The following is a 27,034-nucleotide window of genomic DNA, read 5'->3' as shown; positions in this document are numbered from 1 at the left end:
TTATGCAAGAATAATCAATAACTCATTACGACTTCCTTCTGGACACATCAGGCATTAGTCCTAATTTCTAAAAACTTAGTTCAAATTTGATTTAGGTCAAAATCTAGACCTTAACTGACATCTGTCCTAAATACAAAGCCATTGTACATAATCAGGATTTCTATTCTGGTGAGGCCAAGGACTGGAATATCCTTAACTTTACAATACTCATGTTATGGAACTCTAGAAGATTTAGGTGCGAAAGGTTGAGTCTATGGCCAGTGTTATTACTGTCTCTTTTGACTTAAGCATTAACACTCACCAAGTGTAAATCACAAATATCTTTAAAATGTCCTCTTTCTAAAAATGAATCAGTACTAAAACTTTTGTCTGCTCACAAAAACCTGCCATCCAGTCACCTTTGTAATATTCAACCTTTTCTTTGTAAGTTTTTCAAGTTTATGAAATAACTGGTAAAAAATGAAAGAGGCAATTGGGTAGAGCAAGAAAAGAAAACTGATGTGAAGCAGTGTAGAAAGAAATATTTCAGGTATTTTATACAGATCTGAATATTAAAACAAATGGAATAGATTTCTATTCTTTTGGATATACTAGTTTATTGGTTTCCACTTAAACTGTAATTTATCTCCCCAAATGCACACAGCTTCTACTTTTTAACTTACTTTAACAGATATTGCAACTCCAGGCAGCATCTTTGGAGACAACTGTATTAAATGTATGAATGGTTTATGTATAATTGTTACTCCATGTATAATGTGTTAACACAGCTCCTCCAGGAATGAAAATACGGTGAGTCACTGAGACTAACCAACTCCAGAGAAGTTCCAACCCTTCAGGTAGTTTGCATATTCAGGATCAGGCTGGGTTTGCCAGCGACTGGGAGAGAGAGAGAGAAAAGGCTTCTGATATAAGAAGGATGAGCTTGGACTGGCTCATGCCTTCATTTTGATTCAGCAGATGGACATCACTCTCTGTCCAAAGGGAGGCCCCAACCCTTGCTAACGAGTTAGAAGGAATGTTGGCCTATCAGACTCCCCATATGGAAGATGGGTGGTTTCTGGTATGTTTAATGTGGATTTAAATTTCTTTTTTCTCTGTAATGCTTTTGCGCTATGAATAAACGTGCTTGCTTAGAAGAGCTGTGTGGTCACTGGGAAAAACACTATCAATCGTCCTCTGAAAGAAAGCAGTGCAGGAGCTGGCCTGTAACCAGACTGGCTTGCTGGAGATATCACAGTGGATGGCAGGTCTGTGTAATCATAAAAACCCTGTCAGAAGGGAGTGGGAGAAAGGTTCCTGCCAAGAGATGGAGACAGGGCAGACCTGAGTGGCATTCGTGGAGTGGACCACAGATGCAGGAATACAGGAGCAGTTAACCTGAAACTGTGACACTTACCATAAAATTTTGCTGAAGGGGAGACCAAGAATACATTATAGGCACTGAAGCAACAGCATTCAGAGTCTTGAGCGGGATGACTTGTTTTGGAAAATCTAAATCACTGGTAACAGAGCACTGAAATGAGAGGTAGAAATTACACTTCTCTCCTGGTAGCAATTTTGGTAACAAAATACAAAATGTATCAAATTTAAACCATATCAGAATTAGATAAGTCTGCCTTTGGAAAAATACATCAATTTTTAGGTGGTAGCATTAGGAATAGGTTTAACAAGAAAGAGACAAATTATTTTGTTAGCAGAATATTTGTTAATAGTTTCCATAGCATGCTGTTCTTTTTTTACTATCACATACAATGATATCCAGGCTCTCATGTACCATTACACTCAGCCTACTTAACCAAATGCAATGATGTTTTTCTGTTATCTAAAACAGATTTAGTACTTGATGATAAATTGTCTTATCTGGTGTTTATAGTGTATTAACTAGTTGTCTGGGAGACAAAGAAGATTCCTCCAAGCTTCACATTAATGCACTGCTGAGATCAAGAAAGAATTTCTTTTTAGAAAGTTGATATGGTGATCCTTTAATATCAGAAAGTCTACTTCAACAAGTTATCACTTCAACTTGTCTGTAAGTCTTGACCTCCACTATATTCCTATGCTATCCCAAAACCTTTGACCATGTATACTGTGTGCAGGACAACAGTAAAGTGAAATTTACTCTAATACTGAACTCTGAGGTGTCAAACAGTGCTTTCAATATGACATTATTTTACGATTCACTTTTTTGCAGACCTAGAATAGGAAGGAAGAGAAATCACAAAAAGGTGAGAGAGAACAGAACATTCAAAATGTGAAATGAGAAATGGTTTTAAAAACTGAAACATTTGGACAATTCATAAATGTGGTTAGTCCTAGAGTAATCCATAAACATTCTAACCCAGCGCCTGAAAAATTCACTAGCTCTTATAACTGGGGGCACCTACAAAACCAATTTCTGTAGGTTCTATTTTTAAAGTTTCTAAGTCCTTATATTTGCAAAGATAACCTTCCCAATTATAGGCAGAGGTGGTAACAGTGCCTACACTTAAGGCTGCTCAACACTTTCCCTTTGGGAATCTTGTTTAGAGTTGCTTATAACTTTACCAAACTTTAACCATTCAGGCTGAATTTTTTCATGCCAGGTATCTGCTTGGCTGAAGAGTAGTTATTATTTTCTTTTGGGGTTTTTTTTAGTTTCAGCTCAAACAATTCAGCCATTTCTCAGAACACATTTAGGGAAAAAAAACACATTGATGTGCCTATGTTCAATACTTTTTTTTTTTTTTAAACTTTCATTGAGAAGCTCTAACACCTCCCTGGTTTGGAGCCACAAGTTGACGTTGAGCAAGGATGGGAGGGAAGAGATTCCATTGGGTCACTGTATGACATGTACAATACATAGAAGACCTCACATTATATAAAATCACACACTAAATAACTATGTTTAAAAATAATATTAAGGTTACAAAGTCAAGCTATCACGAGTTAGGAAATGCCAGAATTAAGTTTGTCCATAAAATCTTAATTCAGTGCTCTTGTACATATGTATTCTGATTCTATCTTTTCTTACACAATCATATTTTTTTCCACAGGATACCTGCCTTATTCGGTGCATAGGACAGACCATTCTCCTTAAATAGATAACTATTCAATATTTTATTTTATCTTCATTGTTTAATGTGAGGCCCTATGTGTTATCTACTGCACACTATTCAAACACTTCTCTGAAAACAGAATTATTAATTTCCACTTAGGCTTTTCTACGGCACTCATCACTATATTGTCTATATATATAATGTTAAAAAGACCAGCTGACTTCAGTTGCAGCTGCAAGTGCTCAGCACTTCTGCAAATCAAACCCCAGGATCTCAAGCTGGGTTTCCAGAAAATGTGGCACCACATAGGAACTTTGCAACACAGGCAGGGACAGAATTCAGAGCAGCATTCAACTGCTTGAACCATGAAACCATCCTCTCTCCTCCTGCACTTCCCTGTCTCTGTCTTGCAACTTCTGCAATAAGTGAGACAGATCCTACAGACAACAGCCTTCCCCTTCACTACACAACCTCGATTCATCCTCAGAGCAAGTCTGTACACTGAACGAGGCAGGGGTTCTGGAAAAAATAGTATGGGATCATGCAAGTAAAGACTGCATCATAATGCATATGCAAAAAAGGAATCAAATGAAGCTTGTATGGAAAAATTTACTTCTGGCATTTCCCCAACTCTTGAGTATTTGACTTCACAACTTTATTCATACTAAACACATTAAGAGAATGTTACAGTGGGCAAACTACTCCACCTGGGTATGCAGACAGATAGCTACAGTACCTTTGTTCCTGTACTGCTTTGACAGGAGCAATGTGAAATTAACAAGACACTGATCAGTTTCACCAAATGTTTTTCAGAAGTCCTTATACTGCTGCAGGGGACAGTAGCGGACCTCTATTCCCATCAGAGTACCGAGGAAGATGAGAGGAAGGGGAGACAGAAAGCTTTCTTCCTTCCAAAAGCCAGCAAGGTAGGCTTCAAATTTCCAAAGACACCATAACTTGGAAGACTATCTGTTGTATTAGTCTCTGGCCAGTTGGTGTCTTTAGAAATTTGATTTAGATTTAGTTCTTTGACTAGTAGCTCTCTAGCAATTTTTTCATGACATAATTTAAGTCTAGAAAGTGTGCAAAGTTATAAAAACGATTTTGTCCTTTAAAAAAAATGAATACAACTAAAAATCTCAAGGCAACATTACGTTTATGCAAAGTTAAGAACAAAGTCAGTATTTTAAATTCCCTTTATGATCCTGTGTGATACTCTGCCTGCTTTTGAACTCAGTTCAATAATCATTAAAAAAGGGAATTACATTTGTAGGAGTGGCTCTGGTCAATGCCACTCAATAGTCTAGTCACTGGAGGCAACTGAAAACCAAGGTCTGTGGCTCTACAGAAACAGAGGAGTGTCACCTATGATACTTGCAACCCACACTGAGTGTGTTACCGTCATGAAAACTGCACACAAGATATCAAGTCTCCAACCAATATGTTTGAGACTAAAATAAATATTTAAATTTATTTTAAAAGGATTCAGATACTATTTTCCTGTCTTAATCCTCCTATTATAAATTATGGCAATTTTTAAATCAAGCACTGAAAGTAGAGTTCTTTTGAGAGTCCTTTATGAGACAAACTGGATTAGAATGCAATAATCAATTCACTGATTCAGACAGGAAATTAACATAAAATTCCCCTTTCATCAAGAAGGCAATTCAAGCTAGCAAGTCAAAATCTGATATATTCAAATCATAATTCTGAAGGTGAAATTTGGCCCTTTTCCTCCAAAGAACTGAAAAATTGATGCATGACCCTTACCTAACAATTTTTGTTTTCAGCATTTGTTAAAACTACTGTCAAAAGCTCTGATCCTGTATGTATGTGAGTGTAGCCCATGCAAGTATGGAGCCCCACTGACTCCAGTGTGGCTTTGCCTGTGTGCATTGTTTTGTAGGACTGGAGCCAGTCATCTGTTTTCCATTTTTGCTTGCAGGACTACTTTCATAAGAGAGGAGTAGAAGGAACACTAAGACACATGGGATGGAAATAGTTTCAAAAAGACGACAAATGGAAGATACATATATTTATGGCTAAAAGTACAAATTGTATAAAAGTTCCCTTTTAAAAATTTCAGATTTTCTGTTATTTTTTGCCCCTTAATAAAAAGTCATCCCCCTCCCAAAACACAGAAAATTTGTCAATTAAATTCATTTTGTTTATGGCAAGCCCTTCTCAATTTGATGAGTAGGAAAACACTTTCCTTGTCATCAGATCATTTCACACCAAAAAGTCAGTCTACCACCGGAAGCTAAACTAGTTTAAGTATGCTGACATTAGGGTTTTGCACCAGTTTAAGAACAGATTTAAAAATTTTATTAAAGCGAACGTTAAAATTATATACTACACAGGTTGAGAAAAGAGTGTCTGTATATCTGGGTATAGCGTTTAAATTATCCACAAATACCAAGTTTGTTTTTAAAGTCATAAGATACATATAGTGTATAATCAGCAGTATCCCAAATTTGGTGAGTAAATTTAAGAATACAGTTTAGATATTAGCATCCAAGTATTCGGGTACATCACTCACAAAAAGTTATAGAGAGAGTTGGTTATGGAAAGCACATATATTAATCAATGAGTGAAGACTGTCCCTCAGTAATTGAGAATTTAGGGTAGGCTGCCCATTTAGAAAATACAATCCACGAGGAAAGTATTTCAGTTACTTTTTGCAGTTTAAACTACATCCATTTTCAACCTACTTAGTTAAGCCAGTGCAACTTTTCTAGTATAAGCGAGGCCTATGCAAACTAATCTGTTCACTATTTTCATGCATGTTCTTTTATGAAGTGAGGGCCTGCTCCAGCTGCCATTTAAGGCAACAGAAGTTTTTCCATTGACATTAGTGGCAGCTAGATCAGACCCCAAGTGCCCATGAGACAAGGCCTGATTAAAGGATGGTAACATGTGACCTAAGCATTTTCTGCAGCAAAAAGTCTTAATTTTGTGCACATTTGGATCTTAACTAAGTAGCATTTTATTGATTTCTTCTTAGTAAGCATCTGATAGGAGTAATAATCAATCATTCCTAGAAAGGTGCTAGGGCCTCATATGAAAAGAGAACATTAGTGGCTAACACATGACCTGCTAGCCAATTTTTCACCAGTAAAACCAAAATGTGCTGACAACTTTGTAACTAGAATTACCACAACACGTTAACCAACCTCCCTGGTCCCACGCAATGAGCTCACAGAAGTCATGATGTGTACAGGCTGTATCCTACGTTGTTTCCATTCTTGATTTAAGATTTCTGTTCTTTCCAGTATCTTCTGACGATTAGAATTAAACATACTCTAAGAGTGAAAGAGAATTGTGACTGTTGCAAGCAAATTAAGAAACGAGTCAAAATTAATTTAATAACCTCTTCAAGTACTATCAGGTCTATTTTATTAACAAAGCATACATCTTTGAAAACACTAACTGCACTTAAGCAGCACCATAATACACAAAATGAACACAAATTTTACTAGAAAATAATTTTCAGCATTTCTGCCTATTTTGAAAAGTATTTTTCCTCTTAAATATTTAAATACAGAATTATGGAACAGTTATTTTTCTTTAAAGTAGCCATGTTCACCGGCAAAAAGAGGGGTCCTGTATTTCCATGATTAAACAATACAAATCACAGAAAAACATCATTTCATCATTTCCAGGTGGATTGATTTATATATAAAATCACAAAAATCCTTGACATTAATGCATATGATATAAAAGGCAAACAGACTTAAGGATCCTAGTGCCATGTTTTATTGTAAAGATTACAATTTTTACACATAGCCTATATTACCAACACTATGCTTCATGATCTAATGCTTCCGTTCCCAATAACTCAATTTTAAGTTACTCAGGCTTGATCTCAGCCATGATATGATTTTATTTTTTTAAAGGTGAGAAAGTACAGTCAGTCATTTCTGAATTATGGGAACGTGGAAATAAAAAGGCCAGCCCATCTCTACTGTTTTCCCCCCTACATTAAAGGAATTAAACAAAAATGCAGTGGAAGGGTTGTGATGGAAAAGCTCTGAACTGACTCAATATTGTCTGTGGAGAGGTACGGAGACTAACTGTACTATCCCTCCTTCCTCCTCCTACATGCACGCCATTTCTGAATGTTTGGAGATCTAGTGTTTCATGATGGTGCGGCAGGCCAGGGAGAATATGGCCATCCTCCACAGAACCAACTCCCCTAAAAACTGCAAGGATTTTTCAAGCATAAATGAACACTGATCTTTGACATATCCTGACTGAATTAAATCTGTAACTGAATGTATTGCGTAAATGCCTGCCTACAAATTCATAATTCTAAATAGACATTAATACAATTTTTGGCACTTCATAGTTCATGTTAATTGGGATGTGCAACACCTTTTATTTAAAAAAAACGACTATATCTTCTCCTTCAGAAAAAAAAATCATATTTTCCATCAAATATATACATAAAATATATTTTGTTAAGTGCAAGATTTCAATTCTAACTTATATTTCAGAAGAAAATACATTCCAATGCCTACCATATAAGATCTTCATGAAGGAGGTACAGGTGACATACCTTAACTTCATCTGCCCGGCGGAACCTCTTGAGCTGCCTCAGTCGCATATATTCTGATTTTACACGCTTCCGCCAACAAACTGGTCCCTTTTCAGATTTCTTTCCGGTCTGACCCATGATTATCCTGTAATCAACAATATCACATTAAGATTCACTGACCTAGCCACTATAGATAGGATAGTGTCTTAGAGATCATTTTACAGTGACTGAGCAGATAGATGGACAATAGGGTAAAGAAAAATCAGACATTTACAGAAAACAGTTAACCTTCCAGGACTTGATCCTGTAAGGTGCTGAACAGTCTGGCCTTAATCCAGCAAAGCAGTTAAGCGTATTTTTAATTTTAAGCATGGGAGCAATTGCACTGGAATTCAATGGGGTTACTCTCGGGCTTACAGTTAAGCACATGCTTAACTGCCACATTGCTCAGCACGTTGCAGGATCAAGCCCTTATGTAGGAAGCCAATGGAAAAGTTCAGATTCTGAGAAACACTTCACACTGTGAAGTATTGGGAAGTTAAACTTTCTAGTTATAGTTCGTATTTGAGTCTCAAACTGGAATCCACATTACTGTGAATGTCACCAGAAATATGGGAAACCAGAAGAAGATATTTAAACTAGTTACTATTCAGTACTACCATTGCAAAATGTTTTAACTATAAAAGCACTATTGTGTAAACAAGTATTATGGAGGTAAGAGTTTAAAACCGAATAAATTCACAAGATAGACAAAAAAATTCTCCAAGCTTCCTTTACTATGGTATTTAGATAAACTTGGTCCCAAATCCAGGAAAGGAAATGTATATCATTTATTTACAGACTTTCACACACAAATATTAACAACCGGACAATGAAAAAAAATCTGAGATTCATGTGTGCTTTGTATTAAAAAAACTGCACATTTTGCCAATATACCTACGAAATGGTCTCATAACAATGCCGAATACTTTAAATAGCTGTCACCATTTAAAGTACATTGCACTTCCTGGCTGCCAACAATGCTAGAACTCCTAAAACAAAGCCATTCTCTCAAGACTTGCCTATACGAAAGAAATGAACCACTACAGCCTGCTGTATTTTATCTGAAGTACTTTAACTTTCAGCAGTGCTTTATATTCACAATAACCACTCTGGCTAGCAGAGCTGAAAAAAATCCAGTGGATCAGCGACTGTAGGAAGCTCTTGGGCAAGTGTCAGCAACTTCTGCAGAATCATTTCTAGTTTTTGTGGTTGTGAAGATAACCTTCTACACGTAAACTAAAGACCAGCGCTACACTAAAAAGTTACAGAGCGCAAAAAGAAAAGGAGTACTTGTGGCACCTTAGAGACTAACCAACTTATTTGAGCATAAGCTTTCGTGAGCTACAGCTCACTTCATCAGATGCTGTAGCTCACGAAAGCTTATGCTCAAATAAATTGGTTAGTCGCTAAGGTGCCACAAGTCCTCCTTTTCTTTTTACTAAAAAGTTAGGCTGACCCAGCGACGTCACTCAGAGATGTGAAAAATCAACCAGCATTGACATCATCAGATCAACAGAATAATTTGTTTGGCGACCTAGGTAGCACCTCTCGGGGAAGTAGACTAACTACAGTGACGGGAGATCCCATTGCTTTAATTAGCATCTACACCGAAGCGCTACAGCATTTCTAGTGGAGACGTGGCCTGAGTAACCGATGCAATACTGTCTTCCTTAATCTAGAGACAGATGGTTTTAGTGCCTGTACTGTTTGTCAGAACTTTGCTACACTTCCTGAAACAGTACTGAAAACAGTTTTGTCCAGGTTACACTAATAAAAAAGTTTTCAGGAGTCAAAGAACTGTTTTTGGCAACTGTTCAGTTTCCCAGTATAGAAAGAACATGAAGAGTTCAGAGGGACTTTAGGACAATCTCATAAGTAACAACTAGAAAGCTAAAGTCTAATAAATCTCAGAATGACTTCTCCTTCATTTATATTTAAAGACGAGTCATATATAAAAGTCTCAAGAAACCTGAAATACCTATTTACACAAAAATCTGTTCTGTTCATTATGACATCTATTACTGTGCAGGGTATGGAGAAGGAAATATATTAATCTGAAATGTTGTAGATGTGTTAAGCAAAAATGTATGCCTGGGTACATTGTTGGAGAAAGACCAAAAAACACACACAGATAACTTTTTTTTTCATGGGAGTCCAATGATCCCAGAGCGCCAAACTCTCTAAATGAGCTCTCCAGTCTAGATGGGATGCATCTATAGTGACTATAATTGGCTGTCAGAAGACTGAAGAACACTACTTTCATAACACTGACAGTGAGTCCACCACACCTGGGATTTCCTTTTCAAATATACTGTTTAAGTTGCGTTTACAATTCTTTGCCAACCAGTATTGTAAAGACCTCATTCTTGAACAGGAATAAGACTTTATGCACATGGCAGAAATCACAACCCCCTATCAGCATGAGAAAAATTATCATCTGCTATGGAGAATGATGCAGAATGGTGATGGCTGACCATATGTTTACAAATCTTTTTGATGAAAGGAACGCTCTGCCTAAGTTTTGAGTCCAATGTGGCTGCTATAAACAAAGTATTGCATGGATGTTACAATGACTTTTCTCAGTTTATTCTGTGTCGTAGTCTCTCAAAGAGGGAGCATATCTGGGTTCCAGCTATCTTTTCTGGATGGAGTTTTGATCAGAAAATTGTCTAAATTAGGCAAGACAAAAATCCCTTCCCTCTTTAATTTGCCACAACTACCAGAAAGCATTTCATAAAAACTCTTGGGGTGGTAGAAAGACCAAAAAGGAGGATTTTATATTAGAAGTGATCTCTTTACGAAATGTGGTGGGATGATCTTACAGAGATATAGAAATAATATCTTATGGACACCATATGGAATCAAAAAAATATTTATAAATGAATGCAGCTTCCTGATGTCCAATAGGGACCTTCATCTTTCTTTTTAAAATTAGAAAATACCTTGAATAAAACCATTTCCCCCGAAACTGCTCAGCATTTCCTTTGTAGCATATCTGCTTGTAAAAGAGGGGGAACCCTAATTTCAACATGTTCTCATGAAAAGGGGGAGGAGGGATTCAGAACAGTCACAAACTGAAATGCATTATCCATTGTGTACTCTCTCTAAAAATCACCTGTCCAAAGTTATTGATTGCTGGTTGCCATAAAAATGGCACATGCAATCTCCAGTTACGGTAGGAAAAGCTAAGGTGGGAACTGTTAAACACCTCTCCGTCCTCATGTCAAATCTGAGGTTATGTTTGTGGTTTATTGGCTTCCACCAATAAAGAGTTTGGGGCTGGATGTGTACAGAACATTGAAAAGCCTTTTTGAAGGACAAGTTTTTCTTTCTTCCTTCCTTCCTTTCTCTCTCTATATATATAGACTGTGCTGAGGCAGGTGAAGACCAGATAGACTCTCTCATTCAGCAAAATCAGAGAGGAAGTATAATTCCGTTTCTAGAGAATGAACCCAGGTGGTCATATATGGGGTGAGAAGTCTCCTCAATAGACAAGGGAAATCCCTACAGTCACTGCCATCCTGTCAATTAGCCTGTGAAGAGAACTGCATCCTCTGAGGGGAAAAAAGTTGTAATCCCCCAGCAGTAACATCTGAGGGTGCCTAATTCTCTAATTCATTATCCGTTACATAACTTTGTTCAGCTATCATCAGTTCCTCTTTCTTTAAAAGAGTGTCCAGTAAGATAGTAGGCACTGTTTTTTACCTATAGACTAATCCGGAACCTGGATCGGATGCTTGCACTCTCTCTCAAATCCTAGGTAGGAAAGTTTCTTTATATCAAAAGGATGCTCAAGCGCTCTATGGTGTACAGGGAAGGGCCAGCATGACCATCTCACCCATCGACGAACTTGCCAGTCCAGCCAGAAGTCCATATTTGGATCCATGCAATAGAATTTAGGATAAAGACCCTCCATACACTTCTTTGGAAGTATATTTCTCCTTATGACATGGGATTAGTTCAGATTCAAAGTCCGGTTGCAAATTCAAACTTGTTTACGATCCCAACTGTAAAGGCGTATCAGTGATTTCAGCTGCAGGACAGAAAACGGTGAAGCACTTATTCAGAAATCCTGAAAGAATCTTGGGTGGAGGAAAAGGGAGAGAAATTCATGTCTTCTACCTCTTCTTTTTGTCAGTGGTGGACTATCAATCAAACATGCATGACCGGAGTCATCGTTGTCACTCTGAATAAGTGTTTATCCGATGCTGCCCATGAAGATGCAGATCCATGTGGTAGATGTGTGCAATCCCTGTAACAGACTGTTGGCAAGCCCATTTGGAACCAGTACTCAGCTCCTTCTTTCTGTATCTGAGAATCTGTCTCCTTATGCTTAGTCTTCAGTTCCGGAGTTCTAGGATCCAAATGGTCAGAACTGAAAGTACAGCGTGACGAGTTGGATCACAGAAACCCCTTTGGGACTGCCACCTAATGTGCCTAGACTACCTCTGAGCCCGTTTTCCCTGCGAGCTTGGGACTTCAGTACCTTGCCTTGCTTGAGCCAGACACTTTTGCCTGCTTCAAACACAAATCCAAGTTTGAACTACGTCCCCCACAAGCTGCAGGCTTAACTGAAAACAGCTTAAGAAGTGCTCCTGTCTCCAGCACTCAGATACCCAGCTCCCAGTAGGGTCCAAACCCCAAATAAATCCATTATAAAGCTTATACAGAGTAAACTCATAAAGTGTTTGCCCTCTGTAACACTGGTAGAGAGATATGCGCAGCTGTTTGTCCCCCTCTCCCAGGTATTAATACTTACTCTAGGTTAATTAATAAGTAAAAAGTGATTTTATTAAATATAAAAAGTAGGATTTAAGTGGTTCCAAGTGGTTAATAATAGACAGAACAAAGTAAATTACCAAGCAAAATAAAACACACAAGACTAAGCCCAATACTGTAGAAAACTGAATACAGATAAAAATCTCAACCTCAGAGATGTTTCAATAAGCTTCTTTCGCAGATTGGATGCCTTCCTAGTCTGGGCCCAATCCTTTCCCCTGGTACAGCCCTTGTTCTAGCTCAGGTGGTAGCTAGGGCATTTCTCATGACTGCAGCACCCTTTGTTCTGTTCCACCCCCTTATATATCTTTTGCACAAGGTGGGAATCCTTTGTCCCTCTCTGGGTTCCCACCCCTCCTTCTAAATGGAAAAGCACCAGGTTAAAGATGGATTCCAGTTCAGGTGACATGATCACATGTCACTGTAAGACTTCATTACCCACTTGCCAGCACACAAGTATACAGGAAGACTTACAAGTAAACAGAGCCATTTACAACCAATTGGCCTGGTTAATGGAGCCATCAAGATTCCAAGCCACCACTAATGGCCCACACTTCACATAATTACAATAGGACCTCAGAGTTATATTTCATATTTCAAGTTTCAGATACAAGAATGATACATTTATACAAATAGGATGCATACACTCAGTAGATTATTAACTTTGTAATGATACCTTACAAGAGACCTTTTTGAAGCATATTCCAGTTACATTATATTCACACTCATTAGCATACTTTCGTATCATCATCTGGAGTGCACACAGAACATCTCTTGGTGCTGGTAACAGAGTCCTTTCTCCTCACTGGTTTCTTAGTTGCACTGGCACACACAGTTCAGAAGAACGTCTCTCATGGACTGGCTCTGGATACAGAGACCGACAGCAGTAAGGGGTCTTCTGCTTTGAGGCTTTGGATCTCGTAAATGTTGGATCCTGTCTCATAACTTTTGTAGAGCATGGAACTGAAGCTGGTAAGTTCTCCAGAATTTTTTGCTGCTTCTTGAGGTATTAGAGACTGAAGCCAGTTTGTGGAATCGCTTGGAGCCTAGTGAAGTATCAGTTCTGGCGGCTGCCAATGCCCCCTACACTACTGTAGCCTGCAGTTTCTTCTGTCACAGCATCCTTGCTTAGAATAAAAGCGGAGTATCTTGAACACCCTAACAGAGACTATCATGCTTCTAGACGCACCAGGCAGCTAGTATGCACACTGGATGTCAAGAACACTAATGGAGACTACATCTGTTAAATCCCAACCTCTTAATATTCGGATCTGTTATCTCAAAACTGAAGGGTCGAATCTAACACTTCATTAAATATCTATGTAAATGTAAACAAATTAACACTACCTAAAAATAACTATATATTTTTATATCCTAAAAGCTTATGCTAAAACTATTCAGAAGGCACTGAAGAAAAGGCTCCAGGAGGAAGGCCTGAAGTTTGTTCCTGAACTTACAGCCGGTTGCAGCAGGAAGGAACTGAGGCAGCCGGAGTACCCTGCCCCTTTTATAACCTCGCCCGAACAATGTTCAGGAATGGTCAGAGAAGTGGGGGAGGGTAAACACTCCAACGGGCACTGCTAGTTAGAATTCCACTGCGTAAGCTGCATCTGGTCAGTGCATCCTATTAATGGAAATATACAGAGGACATGCAAAGAACAACTGGATTTGCATCCACGACTACAAAATTGAAAAGCTAGTGCATTGAAGCGACAAGTTGTCACAACTACTCAATTTTAAATATAAATTAGAAATCACTTCAAGGCCTGACTACAGAAATTGCAGTGGTTTAATTAAAGGCAGGAGATTAAACAGACTTAATTAAACTTCTACAACTTTGCGTGTGTACATTTACTTTGGTTTAAACCTGGCTTACAGGAGAATACACACGCAAAGTTGTAGAAGTTTACTTAAGGTGTGGCATTAAAAATGTTTTAGTTATTGATGCAACCCTTGCAACCACTGGCCAATTCCTGTGGTTTTACAATCATTTTTCTTTTCCTATCTTTAAAACCTACACAGAGAGGGGAAACTAATTAAGGGCCCAATCCTGGAAACACACAAGTAGCTTTATTCAGACAGTAAAGTTACGTATGTAAAATGTGCACAGGACTGGGCCTCAACTGACTATACAGGGAGACAATGAAAGTAATTTGTAGACTGCTATCAAATACACAGGTAAAAACAATGAACAAAAAAATTTCTCATTCACTTATAGTAATTTTATTTTTCATTACAATAAGTAAAAACATTCAAATAGAAGTAATTTTTAAGTTGAATGTATCTTTTTAACATTGTCTGTCACCCATCTATTAATTTTAAAATGGCAAGTGTTGAACATGTGAACTGTGCACTTTTGTTTCAAACCTTGCCCTAATTTGTTACAAGTTTTGCTCAATGTTTCCTAATGAAGTTAATATAACCTCCCTACACTCTAAAATGAGTGAGAGACCAATTACTATTAATTTTAAGCAGGGCTCTATTTACTTACAGCAGCCAAGGAGGTAAATTAGAACTAATTTTCTTAACCAATTAATACATCTGATACGAGTGGCATGCTGACACGTGATACATGTTCCATTCACAATGGGAGGCAAGTGAATGCAGAAAAGCAGTTCAATTTCATACCATTTTGCTGCTGAAAGCAAAAAAAGAGACAGCCTTGTTTAAAAATCCTCTCCTATTTTTCTCAGCCACTGTGGAACCATCCATCAAGGATGCACAAGCATATGGGAAACTATCACAGCTAAACTGCTTGATTTAAAGATAACTGAGTGTCTCTTGGATACCAATCCAATTAAAGGTGATACATAAAACTCCCCTGAAGTGGCAAAAAGGGGGGCTAGGAATTTCCCCATCAGAATAACTAATAAAGAGAAATTAAACCCTGGCCTAAGAGTACAAGATGGGGCATAGTTGCAATATGTTTTAAGACGTAAATATTAGAAACTTATATGAACATTACTACATTTTCAGTTATGTAAATATGCATGCAAAACAGACTAATGCACAATACATTACTCTTAATCCACACTTCTAATTCATTGTACAGAAAAGGTTGTCTATAGCATGTCACAAAATTTCTTAAACAGCACTGTGTAGTAATACCTTTATTATCCTAACCAATACTTTTAATCCTTTAACTCTCAGTTTTCCAAAGAGAAGTTGTAAATGAAAACTGCTGTAGCCCAAAACATCTACAGAACATTTGTCTTTTCAGTAGATGTTATCTTCTCTTCCCTGCATTTTGCCCATAAAAAAAAAAAAATCCTTCTTTTGGGCCAAGTTCAGTCTTTAAAAGATTTGTACATAGTTCTTATTCATATATATACACACGATTTTCACTGAAATATGGAGGGCAGAATTTGGTCCTTTGGATTTTCACTTGAAAAACTATAACTTAAATTTTTGACAAGTATGAAGAAAAGTTGATACTATGCTTCCTGAAACTCCTGTGTTACAAAATAGGCTCAGTAAGAGTACCAAAATTTATTCCTTAGCTAAAAAAAGAGAAACTTTCAAAAACGTCAGTCTTTCCAATAAAAATAACCTAAAGTATCTTCCCTTTCTTTTACATTTTATATTTTGCAACAATATTTATACTTTACAAAGACTGTACTTTACAATTTCTAAAATAGACTATTTTGTTGCTGTGTACTACTTAAAATCTAATTATCACCAAGTACAGTTGGCCAACGATGGCTAACTAGTATTTGTATAAGTCAAACTCTATTTAAAAATATCTTCCACAAACAGTTGCTGAGTTTTCTGAACAACAACTATTTTTACTTTGCACACTGAATTTAAAAGGGGACACACACACACACTCTCTCTCTCTCTCTCTCAGGTCCAATGACTATTCCTCTGTGGATACATATATAGTCATTGGGCCAGAGAGAGAGAGCGCATGACTGCAGTACAGTGGTTAGGGTACCACCCCCCCCCCCCCCCACCACCACACACGGTCCAGCCCAACTGCTTCAATGACTAATTATTTATCCACAGTGGAATAGCTTCAATAAGAGAGAATGAGGAAGCCATACATCAGCGTCTCTCATAGATCAGTGGTTAGAGCACTCTATTGAGAGGTGGGAGAGCCCTGTTCAAATTCTCTCCCCGCACTGGCAGAGAGGAGGGAATTGAACCTGGGTCTCCCACATACCAGGTTAGTGCTTTAACCACTGGGCTAAAAGTTATAAGATGGACACCACCACCCCACTTCCTGCACTCCTCCCCCACAAATTCTGAATGGGGCCTGATCTAGTCAGCAGCCTCTGTTTACACCTACACCTACAGATCACACCCATACGACAACCAAATGCCTATCTTCTTCTCGTTTGTGTATCACTGTGGGGCTTAGGAAGGAGACAGGCTGTTGACTCTGGGCCTCAACAGCTACAGGTCTATTGGTATAGCAAAACCTTATTTAAAAACTTGATATTTTATTTTAAAGAAAAATAAAATGTCAGCTTACTTTCATCCTTAACTGTAGGTTATAGCGCACCCCATTTCCATAGGGAAAAAAGCCCCTCCAAGGTCAGCCAACCTGTGTATTTCAAACACCAAACCCAACTGCCTCCTAAAATCCCTAGCTCTGATATATAAAACACAGAAGATTAATATATATATATATACACACACACACACACACACTTCATCATTAACACAGTCACATCACAGAAAATTCAATCCTTGTTGACTTAGACACATTAAAAAAAGGTGGGAACAAATACGTAATACTGTTTCACTAGTCCATACTATGTAAGATAACAAGAACAACAATTTTCTATAAAGGACCTCAGTTTACAATAAAATTTCTAAAAATCTCCTTTCACCATCAAATTAAAATCTACCCACAAACCTGATGATTTAAAAAATACTATAATACTGTAGGTACTAAAAATCTGGAACATTTAGAAAGTTCAGATTTACAGTTAAAAGCTCTTGCCTCCAACTCTGCCTGTAAAGTAATAATTTTTTCTCATTATCATAGCTTGACAACTCCACTTGATAACTACAAGTAGGAAACATTCTCAATAGCCCCATCCCTCCCAGTCACATTCTCCCTACCTCTAAAGTCCCCTACTCCAAGTGGACCACTCACTCTTCACTGAAGCCGGGAACAACCACTGACAGTTAAAAGTTTAACAGTTGATAATAATGCTCTGATGAGACATCTGCAATAATGTAGGTGGAAGCTTGACAGGGACTCTGAGCCAGGGAGCTAAAGAGGCTCAACAGTCATATGAGCTGGCACCTTTGACAGTTTGCACCTTAAATCAGTCATGTCAGCCAAAGTATGGACATAAGGACATATTTTAAACAGACCAATGGCAAGTAGCTTGGATGCAGCTGGTGCTATGTAAGTAAGTGAAGGACACTAAGTGGGTGTGCTAGTGCACAACACACAAGCCCTCACTGTTTGGAAACTGCTCAATGTCAAATTTCTGAGGCCTCAACTCTCTCCCTGCCTGCCCACCCCAAACTCTAAACGCACACAGAGTTTTAGCAGTGAGTACGATAAATCTTCTTGGCTGCAGACCTCTTGGATAAAAATGTGTCAAAGATTGGCTACAAACTGAAAAATACAGTTCAAATGAAGTTTACACTGAAGTTACACTGATCCCCAAATAATAGCCCCTGATTCTGTGCAAGATCATGGAATCACAAAGCCTGAGAGTTAGGATTTCTATAGGGTAAAAGTCTGACGAATTACTATTAGATTATTTATAAAGAACCAATTACAAGACTATGTACACTAAAATTGAGTAACTGGAAAAAATTCTGATAAAATGGCTTGGACTCACTCGGAATAAATATATTCATATTATAATAGAAGATTAACCACTGGAGTATTTATAGATAAGGCTCACAGAAGTCACGAATTCCGTGACTTTCTGTGACCTCTCCATGACTTCTACAGTGGCCGGCGTGCCTGGCCCGGGGCTGCTGAGCTCCCCAGAAGGGTGAAAGGAACTCCCCTCCCTCCGGTCCTAGCTCCACGTGCTACCTTTGCCTGCAGGCACTGCCCCCGCAGCTCCAATTGGCCGCGGTTCCCAGCCAATGGGAGCTGCAGAACCGGGGCTTGGGGTGGAATGGAGGCAGCATGTGGATCTAGGGTTGCTGCTTCCCAGGAACCAGGTAGGGAGCCTGTCCCAGCCCTACTCCCCCGCAGACCCCCCCCCCGCACCACGACTCCCCCCCAGCAGCACAAACCCCCAGGCCACACACCCCTCCCCAGCACCTGCGCCCCCTCCCAGGCTGCCACCCAAGTTTTAGTCAGGAGTATATAGTAAAAGTCATAGAAAGGTCATGGGCAGTAAATTTTTCTTTACTGCCCGTGACCCGTCCATTACTTTTACTAAAAATATCCATGATTAAAATGTAGCCTGACTTATAGATGCTTACTGAATTTGGCATCACAAAATGCACTCAAATGAAAGTAACATCGATTTAGCCTTACTATTTAAAGCTTAAATTAATTTTAAGCACAATCCACATAGATACTTTTAGATGGGCACTGATGGACTCTTGAAAACTTCCTTTTGGAGTAAGCACATGGGTCTAGACCAGGGGTTCTCACGAAATTTTTTGGTGGCCTCAGACTGCCACTCACAATTTTTCCTAAAACACTCAATTAGCTTTAGGAAAAACAAATAAATATGCATATATACATGTCCAAATCACTGTAATTTATGCAGGGTTTCTTCACAGACTCAGTAATAAAAATAATTAGTTTTCTCTGTTCTTTACCTTGGACCTAAACAGAACAGAAACAAATAATGTGCTTTGCATGTTCCTGTCCCTTCTTGTTATTGTTTCTTTTGTCTTTATTTTTTTTTTTGGTTGCTTATTTTTTTAAGACTTGCTAGTAGTAAGTCTGTTTCTGTGAAAAGTGATATTTGTATTTTGTTAATATCACTTTTCACAGCAGCAGACTTCCTAGCTAGCAGGGAGGAAATGAAAAGTGATATAAACAAACATACAAATATCACTTTTCACAACAGACTTACTCAGCTCTCGCAAGCTGGGGGACAAATTAAGTCATGGATGGGGAGGTGGGTAGGGAGGCAGCTCGGGCCAGAGGTGATGGGGGGGGGGGGGAGGAGTGTTTGAGTCCGGGGACTGGAGCCACGCTGCTGGGGACTGGGGTCGGAGGATGCAGTGAGGGCCGGGGCGATGGGGAGGCAGCTCAGGGCCAGAGGTGACGGGTGCAGGAGAGAGCTTGGTGTCGGCAGTCACTGCCACAGGGCCCCACGGGTGGAGTCTGAAACCCTGCAGCTGGGGGTCAGGGCCCACTGCTGCATGGCTGGAGCCCAGGGCCCGAGGAGGCAGCAGGTGAGGGTGGAGGGAGGAGCCTGTAGCCAGGGAATGGAGCCCGCCACCACACAGCTGGAGCCTGCCTGCTCCTCCAGCATTTGTGGCTCCAGAGGGGGACAGGGCCCAACCCCTACTGGCAGTCCTGGGGGGAGGGCCACTGCTTTGACCCCACCCCTCACTCACCACCCAGGGGGCTGCGGCCGCACAAGAAGCCCCTAGTGGCCGCATTCGAGAAACGCTGGTCTAGACTCCCAGTCTTTGCAAGGGACTTTTTGAAGCGTATGCCAACCAGACTTAAAAACTTTCCATTTTTAATAAATGTAAAGGTGTCAGCTATCTGAGTACGGATATTTGTTTCAATTGCCAGGAGCCAAAATTACCACAGTGTAGACAGGTGTAATTCTAATTGAAATCTATGAAATGTATTCATTGGTGGTTTACACTACCACCTAAGTGGGTTTGGTAATTGAAGTAAGTAACAACTTTCACCTATCTGGCATCCTGTGGTTGTGCAAAATTAATGTAACTAGGATATGGAAAAGACGACAAATACAACAGGGAAAGGGAACCAACAGTAGGGCACACAACGAAACAGCCACCCCACCGCACCCTCTTACAACCTCCAGTTAATTACTTTTCCTTCTATACTCTCCTCCCATAATGCAGAACTACAAGTTACTACTGCCTACATTTAGATCTATATTGTAGTTACCTTGCATCAGTTCGCTTGGACAAAGGGATCTTCAACCTGGCACACCTGGGCAGCAGAGGATACTTTTAAAAACAAAACAAAACAAACCCAGACTATGCTAAATGGATATAAGCCACTAAAACAGATTTAAGAGTGCCAACACAGGGGAGATACACAGATTCAGCTAAATACATTTCAAAACAGATTTAGTTAAATTGGTAAAATGTGTGTGCACAGATCAGAAGGCATAGAGAGAATGTACTTCTGCAAGGCCCAAGCTGTGAAGCCACCTTCTTGTCAAAACAAAGCTGGTTTTATTTAATTTATTTACTTATTTAAAGAAATCACAAACGATATGCAAGTTGCAGCTGACAAAATGCATGTACATACAGTCTCATCTTTACGTACCCTAGACTATAGTCTCAGGACAGCTATTTACATAGTGTGAGTAACCCAAGGGCTGTCTTCTGAGCTAGTTACACTTTTACCCTTTTCTAAAAAAAAGTAATCAGTTAAAAATATACCATGATTTGACTACATTCAGTCTTGAATAGTCTTAGAAAGACATCCTAGAACAAAAGAAATTATTTTAAATATTTTTCTATTTCATACTAATGATTTTTGACAAATTAACTTCAAGTTCATTTCAGAACAAGAGTCATAGATTCATAAGGAAGCCATGTCTGTCTTGTAAACAGAGGCTGCAAGAGCTAGTTTAGAGGCACTCCTCAGAAGAACCTAGATCCCTTGGTTTGCAGCAAGGAAAAGATACAGTGGAGGAAATTCATCCCTGTGTTCGCACTGAGCCAGGTGCAGAGATGGAAGGGGAGTTTGTCTGCTCCTCCCAAATGCTGAGTTTACCATTGGGTAGTTCAACCCACAGTTTAGGTGAAAGCAGCTCTGAAGGCTGCCTTTACTGAAATGGGCCCTTTGGCCCATTGTGCTATCTGGGAATAAATGGAGTGTAGGAACACACCAACCACATCCTTTAACCCCTTGAACCATAATCCCTGGAGGGCAGGGACATAAAAATGGTAAAGTCAGATCTGTTCCTGCAAAGGAAACAGACAACTGTTTTGTGGCCAGTTTATGCCAACTATGCCAGTGTCTCCCTCTGCCAAAACACAATCTCTTTTATTGGAGGGTGATGGAGGAAAAGAGAAAGATTAAGTACACAGGATGACAAACAGATATGCTGTACGCAAGCCTGTATGTTATCAGGAAGGAGAGAACTGACATTCCCAGGTGCTATCCAAGTTTGATTTTACAAGCTGTAATTGTCTTATCTAAAACTCTCCCCCTTAATGAGAAAGGACAAAAACCAAGTTAACTATGTCTTGTTAGTTTGAGCATTTAAAGGATGTTTATCCAACGCCATAAATTATAGCTTTTACAACATCATTTGGAGTAGCACCATCTCCCTGAGGTGTTTGCCTCTGCCTCCACTTCCAAGTGCAGCCAAGCAACAGCTGTGGCTAGCATTTTTTTCTATTTGGTCATCTAGTCCTGCTCTGAGTAAACAACATGGTGGTAAAAACAGTGACTTCTCTACACTAGTGCCCCCCAGTAAAAGTGCAATGATAGAAGATTTCGCAAAAAAAGAGGCTAGTGTAGAAAATGTCAAGTTCAACTTTGTCTCACACTACTTCGTTACTTTAGTAATTTCCCATACATCTCTTTTGTGAGACCACCACTTCACCCTCATTAAAATTTCAGATGGAAGTAAACTGAAAATCGATTAAAGTGTGGTTACACCCATCCTCCTTCATAAACACACTGCAAAAATAATAGGGTCCATGAAATAGGGTCCATACTAGAAATTAGTTTCTAGTATGTTTTTTTTCTTTGTTTATGGCCCTTGCCTCTACTTCAAGTATTTGGCAAGTTGCTCTAACATTATACGCAGCAGAGCATTGCACAAGATGCTGAGATATCATAAATGTTATGCTGAGACATTCCCACAAGTAACGAAAAACTTCTCCCAGCTGCATCCTCCATGGATTCAGATTCTGGCAGAAAGGGTGGGAAGACTGGGAGCACAATCCCAACTACTACTTGGATAGGAGAGATAATTCATTGGACTCTAGTTTATGCCAAGGCATGCCATTTCCTTGGTATGTCTTGCTGGTCCCAAAACCCTTTCAAGTCTTATTTCACTTTATCTTTTAATAGCTGTTGTCATTGTTCAAAGCCATTACACCTCTGACAGTCTTAATATCAGATGTAGGTTTCTTTCCCTTGGAACATGCAAATAATATGTAAATAACTTGTCACACTCTAAATTTATTTTCTTAATTTAAAGGCAGATTTAAGACTCATACAATACAATATTAAATGCCTCTAAACAGGATAAGAAGTTGTAAGTATAGAACAGCACTTACACTGTCACTGCACAGTCCTCTCTCTGTTCCCCAAGCTTGGAAAATGTGTCATCTCCTCACTGGTTTCTTGAAGTCTTTTCTGTTACCACAAGCAAATTAGAGAAAAAGCCACTTTTGTTAAGCCAAACCCACACCTCTCTGGATTGTCACCTGCATCTCTTTAAATGCACCTCCTTTCTGATCCTTGAGGTTATTTTCATGGTGAACCCCTACTTGTGACACTTTCTGGGATAAGAACTCTTTGACCAAAACCTCAAACTATAAATACGGCTCCAAACACCCTTCTCTTCTCTATCACTCACAAGAGATTTTTTCCCCCACTGTCATACATTTGGGGCAGCTTGCAAGATATTTCCTGTGCATCACTCTACTCTGACCCTTTTGTCAGAGACTACCTGTCAGGAATTATTTTCCCTCCCTTGACTTCAAGGGTCTCTCCAATTCCTCCTTGCTCCAGTCCTTGGTCAGATATACCTGACACTGTTCAAAGATGTTTACCCATTTCTAGTTCATTGTTTAAAAGATTATCTTTCCTCTATTGTCACTTGTGGGAAAGTCACCACTTTCTCATATGTGATATCCATCTCAATTTTTTAAGATACTACTCTTATGCCCATTTTCCTGATTAAATTGGTTTAAGAGACTTCTTGGTTCCCCCATTCCTTTTCAAATGCTTATTAGGAGGGTCTAATCACTACAGTAGACTCAGTCCACTTTTGCCTCTTACCCCTTTCTCTGGGTGATTTTCTTCACCCAGTGTTTCAGCTGTTAGACAAATTCATTGTTTTACAGAGGTTGCATTTTTTGCAACAGTAACCCCTCTTACTAAGATTTCTACCTTCTAATGAAATTTAAGTTATTGATAGGTATCACATTTTCTGTTACAGCTATATTTACACTAGCCTCAGATCTTCCATCACTACAAATAGTAACACTGGTAGTAACCAGAAGAGCAAGTTTAGATGACCAGAGGTAAAAATGCTGACAGATGCCTCAATCCAACCTACACTAGTGTCTTCCCACCACTGCTACCAGGAGTAGTGCAATGAGGAGATATTTCTACACCACTACAAAAAGGCACTAGTCTGGACAAGGCTTTAGTAAATCTATGTAGTTTCCAAGTTCAGTTTCCAGTTAGTATCAGGAACTGGCAAACACTGGAAAAACATTTTGAGTGTGCTAAAGTAGACAAGTCAAAAAAATAGTGATGTCAGACTCGTTTAATTAAACTTACTTTCAGAGGCTTAACTAAACAGGCTATAAACATGGCTCTGTTCACTGAATCTTTATCTATGCTACTAATCCAACTACTTTCCATTTTGCCAGAAATTACCACCATATAGACAAGGCCATGGGGCTTGCATCAAACTACTAAATGACAGAACCAGTTACAATCACATTTGGATTACTTTGCTTTCCCCTCTTCCCCAACCCCCTCTTTGGTTCTAAGGAATGTAACACTCCTTTCACAATGCTTTGGCCTCTTGTTTTCCCCTAACAGCCCCTTATCTATCTATCTAAGTAAATACCAGTCTCATTATTAAATAGGCAAAACTTTATAAGCATTTTGCATCCACTCCTCACATTACAAATTTATTCCTAGAGACTGTACTTAAGTATAACAATTATAAATTGGACATACAGGCAGATTAAATCCTCAGTAACAAAGACCTTAAATTTCTCCCTTCTTTATCTAAGGAGATAGGTAGGGCCCTACCAAATTCACGATCCACTTTGGTCATTTTTATGGTCAGGATTTTTAAAATAGTAAATTTTGTTATTTCAGCTATTTAAATCTGAAATTTCACTGTGTTATAATTGTAGCGGTCCTGACTCAAAAAGGAGTCGTGTGTACAGGTCTCAAGGTTATTGTAGGGGGGTTGCAGCACTGCTACCCTTACTTTGGCACTGCCTTCAGAGCTGGGCAGCTAGAGAGTGGCAGCTGCTGGTTGGGAGCCCAGCTCTGAAGGCAGAGCTGCCATCAGCAGCAGCACAGAAGTAACGATGACATGGTATGGTATTGCCACCCTTACTTCTGTGCTGCTGCCTGCAGAGCTGTGGCCTCAATCAGCTGCCCACTCTCCGGCTGCCCAGCTTTGAACAGAGCAGCACAGAAGTAAGGGTGGCGTGGTATGGTATCGCCACCCTTACTTCTGCGCTGCTACTGGCTGGGCACTGCCTTCAGAGCTGGGCGCCCGGCCAGCAGTCGCTGCTCCAAATTAAAGATTACTTTATTTCTTTAAAGGTTTCTCTTAAAATTCTTCCCACACCACCATCACTACTCCTGGGGGAATTCTGCGCATCTGCGGATGCACAGAATTAATCTGTCTCGAATAATTTTGTATTTTCCCACAAACATTTTACCTAAGTGATACAGTTCTGCCTTTTGCCCACCAGAGGCCGTTGTGGCACCAGAACGGCCAGCCAAGAAGTGCTACAGGTCCTTCTCTCTCCCTCAGCTCCTCTGTTACCCCGTCTCCCCCAAGCCTTTGCACTTTGCTTCTGACACGTGAGAAGAAACACCGTTTCCGGTGTCTTCTAAACACCGTTCTGAATCGTAATTTAAATGAATTACACAAAGTTCTGTATTCACAGATATTTAGGTCAGAAGGGACCATTATGGTCATCTAGTCTGACCTCCTGCACAATGCAGGCCACAGAATTTCACCCACCACTCCTGTGAAAAACCTCTCACCTATGACTGAGCTATTGAAGTTCTCAAATTGTGGTTTGAAGACTTCAAGGAGCAGAGAATCCTCCAGCAAGTGACACGTGCCCCATGCTACAGAGAAAGGCAAAAAACCTCCAGGGCCTCTTCCAATCGGCCCTGGAGAAAAATTCCTTCCCCACCCCAAATATGGCAATCAGCTAAACCCTGAGCATATAGGCAAGATTCACCAGCCAGATACCACAGAAAATTCTTTCCTGGGTAACTCAGATCCCACCCCATCTAATATCCCATCACAGGCCATTGGGCCTATTTACCATGAATATTTAATCACCAAAACCATGTTATCCCATCATAAGTATTAATATGCCTAGTAAGGAAACTGTGTGTCTAAATAAATAAATAAATAAATACCAGAATCTTTTTTCTGAGGGGGTCTGTATTGTTACAGACATACTTGCTGACAGATATTTTGAAATAAATTACCAAAATAATTGTAATTGGCATGATTATATTATGTTATTTTGACAAATAAAATATACAGAATTTTCAAATATTGTGTGCAGAATTTTGAGGCGCAGAATTCCCTCAAGAGCATGTGTGTATATACAATATATATTCATGCATTCATGGGTGACCAGGGGATACGTTCTCTAGAACTTCAAATAATTAATTCAATAATTCTGTAGCATTTCAAATAAATACACATTCTAAATAATGCCTATTGCTCACGTCCATTTTCTCAAAACAGAAAGCTTTTTGACAAACAGTGTAATAACTTGGAAGACAAGTAATAATTGCTTGAAGCACTTTGGCCTGGTCTACACTTACAAATGAGATCAACCTAGGTGTATCACTCAAGGCTGTGAAAAATTTTGTGCCCTGTGTGATATAGATAGGTTGACCTTACTCCTGGTATAGAATTCTTCCATGTATCTAGCTACTGCCTCTCAGAGAGTTGGATTAAAAATATTGATGGAAAAAACCCTTGTAGGAAGTATCTATACTACGGTACCACTGTGGCGGCTGTAGTGTAGACATACCCTAAGTCGGGAAATACTTCACCACTACCACCACCACACTGGAAGAAAGCTTAATTAATACTGTGTTCTGACTCCACATAAGTTATTTACTGGAGAACAGTCTTAATTGAACCTTTGAAATGAAGGAGCATCTTGACTCTCAAATGGTCTGAAATATTTAGGAATATGCCTTAAGTGGAAGTAGACAAAAATGGTTATTTTGCCAAATCTCAGTCTGAAGTCTTGACACAACACAGACTAATACATGGTCTTTGTTGGGGCTATATATGACGACATCGTCGAGGTAGGCTGCCTCGTACTTGCCATGTGGTCGCAATAGTTTGTCCATGAGCCTTTGGAAAGTAGCGGGAGCCCCATGCAACCCAAAGGGGAGGACGGTGTACTGATATAGTCCCTCTGGAGTTGCAAAGGCCGTCTTCTCTTTGTCGGCCTTGGCCAGGGGGATCTGCCAATAGCCCTTGGTCAGGTCAAGGGTAGACATAAACCATGCTTTTCCCAATCTGTCAATTAACTCATCTATCCGAGGTATAGGGTACGC

At 39.4% G+C, this 27,034-nt stretch overlaps 1 protein-coding gene across 9 annotated transcripts in view; it reads right to left on the bottom strand.

The window, feature by feature from the left end:
• The window catches only part of EZH2 (enhancer of zeste 2 polycomb repressive complex 2 subunit), an 85,214-nt gene that overhangs the window by 40,480 nt on the left and 17,700 nt on the right, over positions 1–27,034 (bottom strand). For 4 of the 9 annotated variants that reach the window (XR_012157427.1, XM_073332770.1, XM_073332775.1 and 1 more), the window contains 3 exons: positions 7,594–7,717; positions 6,209–6,337; positions 1,397–1,513 (listed from right to left, as the gene is read on the bottom strand). Coding sequence is in view for 8 of the 9 variants with exons in the window: in XM_073332770.1 (XP_073188871.1) it covers positions 1,397–1,513; positions 6,209–6,337; positions 7,594–7,717 (370 nt within the window). In the remaining variant the exon portion in view is untranslated. Of the gene's footprint in view, positions 1–1,396; positions 1,514–6,208; positions 6,338–7,555; positions 7,718–20,425; positions 20,488–22,785; positions 22,865–27,034 lie in introns of those variants that run through there. The other 5 variants (XM_073332774.1, XM_073332771.1, XM_073332773.1 and 2 more) reach the window with 4 other exon arrangements.

Source organism: Lepidochelys kempii, chromosome 2, assembly GCF_965140265.1.
Source record: "Lepidochelys kempii isolate rLepKem1 chromosome 2, rLepKem1.hap2, whole genome shotgun sequence".
In the NCBI taxonomy this organism is placed as follows: Eukaryota; Metazoa; Chordata; order Testudines; family Cheloniidae; genus Lepidochelys; species Lepidochelys kempii.
Note: the sequence above shows the minus strand (reverse complement) of the source record. Positions and strands in the feature narration are given on the sequence as shown.